The 12,265-nt window shown below is 38.1% G+C and overlaps 1 protein-coding gene across 1 annotated transcript; it reads right to left on the bottom strand.

The window, feature by feature from the left end:
- Positions 1–260: 260 nt before the first annotated feature.
- Positions 261–12,098, bottom strand: sft2d1 (SFT2 domain containing 1). Its single transcript, XM_085478034.1, has 8 exons — positions 11,725–12,098; positions 11,060–11,146; positions 9,211–9,293; positions 5,424–5,505; positions 5,112–5,147; positions 4,965–5,023; positions 2,351–2,380; positions 261–413 (listed from the first exon to the last, which is right to left on the bottom strand). The coding sequence occupies exons 1-8, from the start codon at positions 11,788–11,790 to the stop codon at positions 374–376; spliced, it is 483 nt and encodes a 160-aa protein (XP_085334160.1). The 5' UTR covers positions 11,791–12,098; the 3' UTR covers positions 261–373.
- Between the last annotated feature and the right edge of the window lie 167 nt (positions 12,099–12,265).

The raw sequence follows: 12,265 nt of genomic DNA, 5'->3' as shown, positions 1-12,265 counted from the left end.
ATTTGAACTGGTTTCTTCCTGCTGCATATAATCAGAAGGCACTTTTGTTGTATTTGACCACATACCAGACTCAACATCAGTTTCTGCACTTAAATGGCATAAATACACTCAGAAAATTCAGGAATATTTTTAAATATATTAACCATTAAAGGCACCCATTACTCATGTCAAAAGCAAAAGACTGATACCTATTATCTGGTGATAGTTATAGACCTTTAGCTACACTTAAAAAGCAAGACTTCACAGTATGAAAGCCATAATAAAAATTTGGAAATATAATGTATATACAGAATCATGTATATTTTACAAAGCCTCTTGTTCGCAGTTTGCATATTAGGACCAGTCTTGATAGGAAACTGTAGACTTTGGAGTCCTAACTCAGACAGGTCGTGAAGCACTTGATCACAGCATCCCTGTCAAAACAAATAAAAGAGAGAAACAGAAAAAAGGCAATTAAGAAATGAAAGGAAAAACTAAATATAGCAAAGACAAAATTCTGCCATGCGTACAAAATTAAAAGCAACAATGAGTCCATTTTTACGATGATCTGGGTGGGGCTCATCATGAATAAGTGAGCGTGTTTTGGCGGGGAGGGACCACATGCTCAGAATGATGGGGGGCTTCCTTTTCTTTTTTTCCCCCAGGTACACCAAGTTGAAGGATGATGCAATGCAATCCATCACCATGGCGACCACAGATCGTTGCCTACTCTATTTCGCTTCACACAGTTTGTTCTTGCCATCAGTGGTTGCTATGCAGACTTTGCCTGCAGACACGTTCGAAATTGGAAGGAGGAGGTGCGAAACCAGTCAAGGTTAAAAGAACAAGGGGGATCATGAGCAGTCTGACAGGGAGGAGGGGAGGCCGCTGGAGAGAAGGGTTGCTTCCTTAAATGCTTTGGTTTTTATCAAAAAAAAAAAAAAAAAGAACTTAAAAAAAAAACCCTAAAAAACAAACAAACCAACCTCTGTGTTTTTAAAAATATATCACTTAAAGCTTATTGTCATTTCCACTGCATAAATAAATTATCAGTCTCAAGGGCTTTCCCCAATTTCTGATTAGATGTCTGAGCCAAAAGCAGCCTTAAAGTGGTGTGGGACGTGCACAGGCAGCAGGTTTTAGTATCTCTCTCTGCATGTGTGAGGGGATATAAATAGGAAACAAGGTAAAATACATTAAAGGATCAAGTCCACTGGCCATGTGTTATGGCAGTTGGAACACAGACAGGGATGGGAAGTACTATAGCATTGTGTCACCCCATAAAATCGTGAGATCAAAATATGCAGAAACAACTTAAAACAACAGAGGCCAAAGCAATCAAGTCTAATCCATTTTTCATTTAATTCAAAGTAAGAGGCTTAAGGAGACAGAACACAAATGTGTTGACAAATAACATAAGAAACGCAGCAGTAACAAAGAAGCAGCTGATTGGCAGCATTTTAGTATCAAGACCAAAAAAGAAACAAAGCCCGGCCATAAAATTTGCATTCCTCTACAGGAATTTGTTTTTTGGGGAGTGACATGGGAAAAGGTCTTTGTCTAGGCCTCGTTTTGTTGTTAGCTTTTGGGCTGGGGGAGGGGGAGCTTGAGGTTGTTAAAAGGACGTCCCTCAGCTGTCAGGATGGATTATAGGGTCGCCCAAACACACAAGATACTTAGTGGGTGGGGGCTGCATGGGGGCTCTGGACCAAATGAGCTATAACCCAACTTACATCTGAACTGACAAAACAACATCACACCTCATGCCTGGCCTGGAGGTAAAGCACTGAGGTGGTACAGCATATGGCACCAAAGTGAACACTTTTGGTACAGTGGAGAATTTTTTTGCTTTTACAGAAAAGCTGCAAAACATTAAGACACCTGTGACAACGACTTATGACACTGCAGGCTTTTTGTCTTTGATGCAGCACAGCTTAGCCAGATCTAATCAAAAATTTGCATTGTGCCTTAACCCTGTAAAGCTTAACACAAGCTCATTATATGCAACGTAAAAGCTACATTAAGGAAAATATTTTTGGCAAATCAGATTCAAAGAGCATTATTTCATTTAGAAAAAAAAAAAAAAAAAAAAGCTACTTAATTTTGATATTATGGATTTAGCAATGATGTCACAGCACTAAAGCATGGAGGGTGTGAAAACAACAGGCTGCCATTTGTTTGACACCAAGAGCCTACACTGATCGTACTGGGGGATTAGAGCCATATGGTGGACGCAAACAAGAGAAAGACGTAAATAAAAAACAAAAAAAAACAAAACATGTTTTCATTGAAGGGTCATGCACGCCAGAGAGTACGAGCACATATCCATATATCAAGGCAAAGCTTGCAAAGTATAATCCTGTCATCTTACCTGGCAAATGGAATATAAGAGATGCTATACCTGAAAGAGAAGAAACACACAAAAGGATGAGGGAAAATACTGGTGATGGTGGGATATTTTTAGGACAGATATTGATTGTAGAAGAAGATACTAATTACGAATGAACTGTGCATGTCATGTACCAGTTTAAGCAGATTACCTGTATTTAAAGTCCTTTGCATTAGTATTCACCTACTGATGAAGAATGAATGAATGTGTCCCTTAACTCATTTTAAATTTGATTCAATGTTTACATTTATTTTATTATTTAAGGCCACTACAACAAAATACGTTGAACTAGTTGTCCTGTAAATTCCTTTTTAAATCTTTCCAGGAACTGAAATCCGATACGATAATGCTTATGACAAAGGTTCTTTTATATCACTTAGCAGTTTTATCACAGTCCCTCTTCCCCGCTCTTTTCCTTTCCCCCTTTCTTTCTCTCTTTTCTTTTCCCCAGTCAAGTCTGTGCTGTGTTCAGCAAATGAAAATAAAATAAACAATCAAAGCAAAGGTGAATCAAATAGACCAATAAGGCAAGGCTGGGATGGTCCATTTGGTAAAGTAAATCCGTTGGGCATCTTTCTTTGCCTTTAGACAACAATTCTGATTGCAAAAGAACCAAATGGGACAGACAAAAAAAATAAATAAAAAAAAAAATAAAAAATAATATCACTTAGCAGTGATTAACAAAATGTAATTGTACATTAATTGGACATACTGTAATCTTTGTACAAATAATTGTGGACAGAAAGGTAGCAGGCACACTTCTGAAACAAACACAGAACCCTATCCAGGAAATGATCACGGCTAAGGTTCAGCTTAATAGATTCCTGATGAAACCAGTGATGTATTTTAAATATGTGAGGAATGCACTGACACTGTTAAATAATCAACTAGAGCGCAAACATGAGCATACCGACAAGCATAACGACAAGAATCCCCATCTGTCTTAAGCAGAGCTGTAACAAATATAACAAGCAGTGTAACACACTTTTACACGTGAATCTTCTGACTATCTTAATTTAGTTAGAGCAAAGAAGGATGTTTAATAACAAAACCATTGTAACTATCCTGAGCTTGTGACAGTCAGTTGTGGTTGAGGATCATATGGTCATTTCACAGAATTCAGCCCAAGGACTGGACTTTGACCCCATCTGTGCGGGTCAGTGGCGACGTCTTATTACGGAACCACCTTCGCACAGACGTCTGAGTGGCTGCGTGGGAGTGCACTATGCCCCCAGTCTGTTAAGAATGAGTTCTGGATGTGTGACTTGTGGTTTCCATGGTGATGCCTTTGAGAACGCAGGCAGAGCGGAAATGAATGTACGACATGTAGGTGTAAAAGCAGTGTGATTGTAAGGCTGACACAGGCTATTCCCTTCCTCCATAGTTCCTACTGGCTTGTTTTTCCATGCAGTCACACACACTGTCTTTTGTTACTGCTGTGCAAATATGTTCAAATAAGTGAACATACAAATTACTGACAGGCTAATCCATATCATTCATTCACGACTAAGGTTAAGCTTAATTCCACTGACTGTGTGGATGTCAAATAAAAGCTCAAATAGCTTGTAAGCTTGATATACATTTAAGTCAGTTTAACAACAGGCTAAAAAACTTAAGCAATTCATCCGTTTGCAAAATTACTGAAAACTTCTTTTAAGCTCTGCAAACTAAAAAGGCCAAATATTATAAAATGCTCTAGTAAAAATAACATTACCCTCAGACGAAAAAGATTCATGACTTATGAAGATTTTAAATGTAAAAAGGAACTAAAAAGAAGAAGAAGAAAAAAAAAACTGCTTTAAAACATTTGAGTAAAGGACATGCAGTTAAATGACAAAAGAAATTGTGGACGTTGTAAATAGACATTATAAAGTCACAGTTTTTAAAACACTATAACTTATAAGTGAAAGATGGGTTGTTTAGCTCTTTGTGTTACACACTTAGCATAAGAACAGATAACTAATTAAGGACTAATAGGTGCCATGTATTCTCCCTGGACTGTTCACATGTAGTTTTCATTATAGTAATGACTCCACAGAGAGCTGGCAGCCACTTCGTGTTGTGTGTAAACAATCCATGCCTGTCTGCCCAAACCCCACAGCTAAATAGCACTACACGATCCTGCCTTCTTCTTTACAGGGCAAACATACGCTGACCTACAATCAGGCATGGCCTCTTGCCCATCAGTCTTATTACAACACCTTTAATTGTAACCTGCATTTCAAACAGATGTCACTGTCTGCTCTGGCAAACTAGGGTAAACCAATTTAATCAATATACTTGGATTGTGCTTGCTATCATTTTGCCCTGAACAATAAAATCCAGTATAGCTTGGCTAAAATTAAGTGTATTCGCCTTTACACTTTTAGCCAAATATGTGGCTCACTTACAGATGTATCTACAAATACTATAAAATAAACTTATGTTGCTATTTCAACATAAGTATAACATAAAATAAGAGCTAGGGTTTCTAAGCAAACTGTTGGATGTTAATGAGTTATTCATTGCAAGTGTCAGTGGTCTGAGGCTGATCACTGTAAGTGTGAATAATGAACAAACTGTACTGAAATGGTTTAGACTACTAAGTCATCCTTACCACGTCATTGCCAGAAACTGCAGAATACAGAAGATTATGGCCAGTCCCTTTTTACCCCACTGTAAAGTCAATAAAAAAAACAATTTTAATAACACTACTTTAAATTAATAACTGCAAACTGATTTGTTTGTATTGAAACATACTTACCCAAAACACTGAACAAAGCGTTAAGACCAGGCAGAGCTGTAAGAAGAAAGGAGAGATCAGCTTGCATAAACTTTTTGCTTGCTTGTACAAAGTTCAGTTTTAATTTCTCTCTATTTATTTTCAACCTATCAGAAAAACAACGTAAAAAACAAACAAAACCCCCAAAACATTTAAATGTTACTCAAGAAAACATCCACACTGTCAAGGTGAAATGTGTTGTTAAGTTACGTTACTCATAAACCACCAACTACTGTAAGTGGAAGTGCAGTGCCTTGCATAATCTAAGTCAAAATAGTAAAACACAGTATTTACCAGCACAACAATGGTTGCTATCAGTCGTGTTGGTTCAAACATGCGCTTCAGCTGTTTTAGTGGTCCCATTAGGAAGCAGGTGCTTTGGGAGAACAATAAAAAAAGTAGATGGATTAAGCTCAGTAAACAGGTCAGTTATAGCTGTGGTTGTCAAACAAGCAGAGGAAAAACTTCACACCCTCAACGCATCACTTTTGAACAATATAGAAGTTTAAGCTAAGAAAACAAACAAAAAGCTCAGTTTCAAGCCTTCCACTGCAACAGTCACACTGGCTCATCTGCATTTGCCTCCAAAGGCAGCGTCAGTTTATCAGGACTTCCAGTTTAACCACTCTACTTTAAGACTTCCAGTTTGGTCAACAATTACAACTACAGATGAGTAAAAACTGATAGCTCATGTCACATGATAGCTGATTGTTTTGATTATGTAAGTGTGGTCCTTAAGCACTGTATACCTGCATTCACTGAGGCTTGCTGATAAGTAATTGGCCAATGGAACTTTGCCAACAAGTGGACTACAAAACGTAAACCAGATAACTGCCCATCAGGTGGCCATGCTCCACAGATACTCTCGAATTATGAATCATTATTATAATTATAATTTGCCTTCATAGCATTAAGTAGTCATTTCCCCTCCCCAGTGATTTTCTGCAGTGCAGCAGAGGCTGAATACAATAAATATGTAGTTGCTTTCACAGCCATCTTGAATTGCATTTTGGGGGTTATGAGGCTTTGGTAGTAACAACTGTAGTTGTTAACTGATGGGCAGCTGCTCACTGAAAAGAGTAAATGGGCAGAGATGTGTCTGCAGTGGAAAAGCAGTACATGTAACCGTCCAAGCCTAAAACGTTGATAGAAAAAGTTGACAAAACAAACAAATGTATAAATACTGAAGGGTTAAAAAAACAACCCCCCCCCCCCCCACAATCTCAGGGAAGTCCCAAACTAAATTCACAAGAATGGGACAGATCCCTTTTGTAAACAAACTGGTTCCCCACAACATGAGTAATACACTGACCGCATACAGCACAGTATGAGTAACATCTGAAAAACGTGACCAACAAAATCAAATTTGGACTACATGTGGCAATAATTACAGTTTAAATGTTTCATTCCCAACACTTAAGACCTCCTACATGATGCATGTGTTACGTCAGTGAATTTAACAAGACAAAGGCTTTCCCCACTGACGAGGCACGCAGCTTTGGGCAGAGGGAGTCCGTGGAGCGTCACATCTGTTAGATGAGACACAAGAGTAATGTGGGCTGACGCAGGCTCTCTCTGCTGGTCTGTTGAGAGGGAGGCTTTTTTTTCTCTCCTCAGAGTGTCAAAGACACTAATGATTGGCGCACATGCTGGGAAAAAGATCTGGCTCCTAAAAGAGTGTGTCGCTGACTGTAAAACTGATCACGTAATTTTAACACATTAGGTGTTAAGATTTTGGCAGATCACTGAATAGACATTTGAAATCAGAGTTTAAGCTAAATTGAGCTTTTGTTGTGTTACATAATTGTGTTCTTTTGTCATTAAAACACAGCACATAGTGCCTCCTGTTTTCATACCTGTGGCCGTCAAGAAGAAACCAGCAGCATACCGTTTTTATAAAGTAGGTTAAGCTCTGTAAAATAATATGATACTCTTTTGCACTGGACTGTTAACCTGAGCTATGAAGAAGGTGACCTAGTTTCTTGATGCATCTAACCTTATGGATATTTAATACCTGAAAACAGAGACTGTACAGTCTGATAACAATCACCAAATCAAGCGTTCAGTGTCTGTCAAAAGAAGTCAAAGACATTACTGTAAGATTTAGACCTTAGTTCACCTACAAATACAAATCTAAATGTTGTAGATCTGGTGACATCTATAAAGATACATTTCTAATCTTGAACTTTATATTGAGTTTTTTTCGCCTACATTGCTGGTGATTTTTAAGAAGGGGGTTAGTTTAGATTTCTCTCTACTGGAAAGTCTTGACTTAACTATGTGAAGGTCCCCAAGATGATCCATTTATAAACTGGTACCGAATAAGTAAAACTAAAGTTTTAACCACACTTTGCAAGTTTGGTTCCCTGTGACAGGAAAGAAAACAGCTGTTTGCTCCTATACAAAGAAGGAGCTCATTTACTCACATCCTCCTATTTAAAAAAAAAAAAAAAAAAAAAGGACTCTAGAGGAGACACACAGCTATGCTGCCCCTGCTCGTCTGTGTGGGAATCCTATCCTGTAGGTAGGATGTAAACTGCAAACCCCTCTGAAGCTCTACGAATTAACTTATGTCAGAACCTGATGTACACCTTGCCTACGTAACTGCACAACACTTTGATGCAGCTCTTTTGCAGACCTCCGCTGACAGCTCCTATGCATTCCAGCTTTTCACCGCAGTTTTTTTTAATTTAACAGTTAGAAGAATAATATTCATGGCCTCAAAATAAGGAATAATTATAACAGTGTCAGTAAGGACTCACAGATTCCTGGGTGAGTGCAACATAACCAGGTTATCTGGATTCATTTACCCTAACATTGGCGTTCAGGATAAGTGGTCAAAAGAAGCTAGTTCTCCAACTCACTAAATTAACCCAGGGTTTCCCCTGCATGTTCACATGAAAGGAGTGATGTTGGCAGGATCTGACCAATCTAAAAGGGGTGTTTCACAGATCTTAAGAATCTTCTGCGAGAGAAAATGCCACCCACTCTAGAGACTTTAGGTGATTAACAATCTATAAAGAACATCTATGTAAACACCAGTAAAATATGAAAGATGAATGCTGTAGAAAATCATCAATCTGGTGATTTAGCATACAGAGCAGTAAAATAAACATTCTAACTCCAGTCAATTATTTTATGGCTGAGTACATTTTCTGTACTGGTTTTCACTCCTAAACTGATAACTAAAGCATTGAAAGTTTAAACTGGTCTACTTATACGTTTACAATATCAGCAGAGAATCTACATTATACTTCAAATATGATGCTGGTAAAAGAATCAGTAAAAACAAGGCAGCCCCACACCAATGACCTGCTCCCAATAGTTTTAGTTTGTATACTCTAAGCAGCAAACTCTGTAGTGTTTCAAGGATTGAGAGTAAATATTAACTGAAGAAATAGAATTCAAATAAAATGGGTACAAATTTGATAAGAGGTCTGAAAGCACAGCGCAAGTTTGCTGTAATAAAATGTGTCTACAAATCTGTATTTATGACTGATGATGGTGAAACTCAAAGACTTTAGAGGTCTTTGAGTTTCAAACACTAAAAGTTGTACAAAGTGCGTTCTTACATACTCAACAGCACAAAAGATTTATTCAGTTCATCCTTGGGTTCAGATTTTGAAAACCTAAAAATGGCTATCAGAGCTGCACAGGCGTGACAACTTTAATAAATGACAATGCTTTCACCAAGATTAGATTACTTGCATCAAACTGTATAACTCATACTGACAATATGTAACAATGTCATTCATTATGAGCTGAAAACATCTCATAGTTCTTCAGGCACAGTGTTGCAAACACAGAGCAGCAGGTTATGAATGAACACAAGGACAATGTTACACACACACACACACACACACACACACACACACACACACACACACACACACACACACACACACACACACCAAACCTTAAAGAATTATGACTGTGACAAGATACTCCAGCCATGAGTGACAATATAACCTTTAAGATGACTTTTTTTTTGTTGCTTTCTTGCAGTGTGTCATACTGATGACAAAATGCTGATGATAATACAGTACAATACCAGTAACACTTAAAATTAAACTGGACTTACCTGGCAAGAGCTGCAATATTCCCTAGTGTGTAAAAGACTGCAAAGAGCTTCAAGCCACTTGGAAGGAACAGCAGTGCTGTGCCCTGGTAAAGAGATTAAAAAAGAAAAAAAATAATTCAGCTACACAAATTCATATCATCATTTTTCAGCAAGGGGTAGGGGGCAAAAATAAACAGATATAATAGCTACTAAGTGAGACCTAGAACTTAACCAGGTTAAAGGGTTAACTGTTAATAACCCGGTTAAAAATCCTGCTGAAAAAAAGAGAAAAAAAAAGAAGAAAAAGAGCAGAAGTGGCTGTCCTGTGGTTGTACTGAAAAACGTTTGTCTCCCCCTACTGTTAGAAGCCCATAAGGTTGGTTTGGATTATAATAGACTTTAGTACTACTGGACCAGTGCTGCAGTCAGGGGCGTGTCTAAAAGGGGCCATGGGTGGCACTAGTGCTGCTGAAATATTTACTTAATTACTTTTACTAGTACTACGCCGTTTTCTGCTTTTACTCTACTAAATTCTGAATGTGATTATTACTATTCTTATGCCAGACTATCCATTTTAAAGCTTCAGTTATTTATTATTTTGCAGATTAATTACACTATTATATAGTACCAGTCTACCAACTAATAAATAATTAAAATAATCAACAAGTGTATTCATTAGAAAGATATACGCTTCAATACATAAATCATAAATCAAATAATATCATGTAAATAATTCTAAAAAGTGTCATTCCCCCCCCACCCCCCCCGAGTACTTTAAATATATTTGGTTGAACATCATATGAATTATTACATTACTTTAATCTTTTACTTAAGCAAACAGTCTAAATACTTTTTCTATACACGATTCTCATTAAATATTTCCGACTAAACATTCTAATCTCCTGTGCCCCCCTATTGCCACCGCTGCATTCTCGGTCTCCCCTGTGAAGCCCAATTAAAAAAAAAAAACAACATCCTGGAAACACCCCTGGCTGCAGTCCAATTGTAAACAGAGCTTATGTTTAGCCATAGGAAGAGATTATAAAACACTAATATATTTCTTTTGATAAGTTGTGAGGGTTTCAGCCTTATCTAAAGTTATGATTAATAATTTTAATAAGATAAAATAGTCGGTGGCTCTACAGTGTGGTGGTTCACACATAAGACTAACACATTTAAGATCAGGAGGAGATACAAATCCCCTTTTTGGGGCTGCGTCAGGAAGGTAATCAAATGTGAATAAGGGAGCAGCTGTAAGAAGCTTCTAATAAGATGAAGCAGCTAAGATTCTGGGAAAAAGAAAAAAAAATCTGGATAGATATTCATTCTGGAAAGACACTGCTGCATTTAGTGATATTTATGTAATCAGACAAGCAGCAATAGGTTTGTAAATGTGTATTTTAGTTATTGCTGCAAACACGGTGATGGCTAGCAGTGTGTGAGCAGCCAGAAAATTTTTTTTTTTTTTTGAAAAAAGGGCATTTAAAGACTTAAATATTACGAGTTTTCATGGCACTAGATTTTCTACAACGATTGTGGTAACTGTGAATGTTACCACCTATAAACAAAACCTGCATTTTACAATGGGTGCGAAAAATGGCAGTGGCTTCAAACTGTTGACAGCAACAGTTGACAGTGCCTTCTCTTCTGCAAGGCTACAAACTGATAAGTAAGATTTATGTACCCGATGTGGGTTACTTAAGTATAAGTGACAGTAGGAGTTGATCGTACTGATCTGCTGGAGTAACAGAGGAAATCGCTTTGGCGGCAGTGGAGGAAAAAAAAAAAAAAGCCTTCTCCACATTCCTTTGGTCAGTATGAAGGCAAAAAGGACACAAAAACATCAATTTTGCCTGACAAATACACTCACAAGTATTGAACACAGGATGCCTCCAGCAAAGCAGATGACAAACCATTTCACCCTGGTGCTGTAGCTGAGAGTGCTGGCATCAAGGACCTGGTGAGAACAATGGGAGGATGTCACAAGACAGACCCAGTGACCTGCAGAAAAAGCCCACGGGCTTCCTGCTAATCAATCATACAGCGGCCACACCACAAACGGGGATTATGCTAGCATATGTTAAGAAATACAGAACATAACTGAAGTAGAATCTGCAAAGAATAAAAAACAAAAGCAGGAAAAAAGTGTAGAATACAAAACACCAATAAACTGACTTCGAAAGCATTACCTTACCTTATTTCCTCCTTATCGTGAACGCGTGAAAAAGAGGTACAAATAAATACACATGACTCAGTAAAGTTAAGTGCTAACAGAAAGTCAAGACAGCTGGCTTTAAACGGCCAGAGGACGCTAGTTAACCGGAGCTAACACAAAATAGCATTTTTTCATTATTAACTGCTACAAGCCGCTAACTCAGTGAATATAAAATCGCATGCAGACAACGGTATCTTAACATTAGCTCAGAATTTTAAACAGGCAGCGAAAGCGATGCTTTATTATTAGGCGTTTGAATGTTATCCGTTCTCTTGACAGTCCGTTAGCATTAGCAGCGTAGCCTGTCAAGCAGTTCCTACCTGTGCAGTGAGACCCAGTTCCTCGTTGTCTTCTCGACCGCTTAGCACACGACGAAGCTTGTCCATCGCTACGAGCTAGCTGGCGAACTGGCCAGAAAAAAAGTGGACCCTTGTTCTCTTTTTCAGACTGTAACCTATGTGGTTTATACCCACAACTGTATACCCACAACAACCGCAGCTGTTGTAAGTTTGACTTCCTGTGTACTACCCTTTGTACGTACTGACTTGGGGTCGGTTTAATTGCAGTCAATTTGCTACCATTTCCGGGGCTGGCATTTCTATCACTGACCCCAGATCAGCTCAAAGGCGACTTCCTTAACGCCACTTCCTTTGAATTGCTACTGTTGCCTCTCCGTAGCTGATTGGTTAGTAATACCTCAAGGACATTTCTGATCCTGTTTAATTATTTTGTTTTAAAACCAACACGAGAAACACAGATTTACAGTCACATAAATATATCCAGTATTAGCGAAGGATTTCTGGTCTGTTCCCTGAGAAAATGCGCTCTTACTGTTTTTCTCAATGATGTTGCTTTGTCGCC

The sequence above is a fragment of the Copadichromis virginalis genome, linkage group LG13 (genome assembly GCF_057382275.1).
Source record: "Copadichromis virginalis isolate Kocher_CV1m ecotype Utaka linkage group LG13, C_Virginalis_male_GT1.1, whole genome shotgun sequence".
In the NCBI taxonomy this organism is placed as follows: Eukaryota; Metazoa; Chordata; class Actinopteri; order Cichliformes; family Cichlidae; genus Copadichromis; species Copadichromis virginalis.
This window is presented reverse-complemented; position numbering and strand designations above follow the sequence as displayed.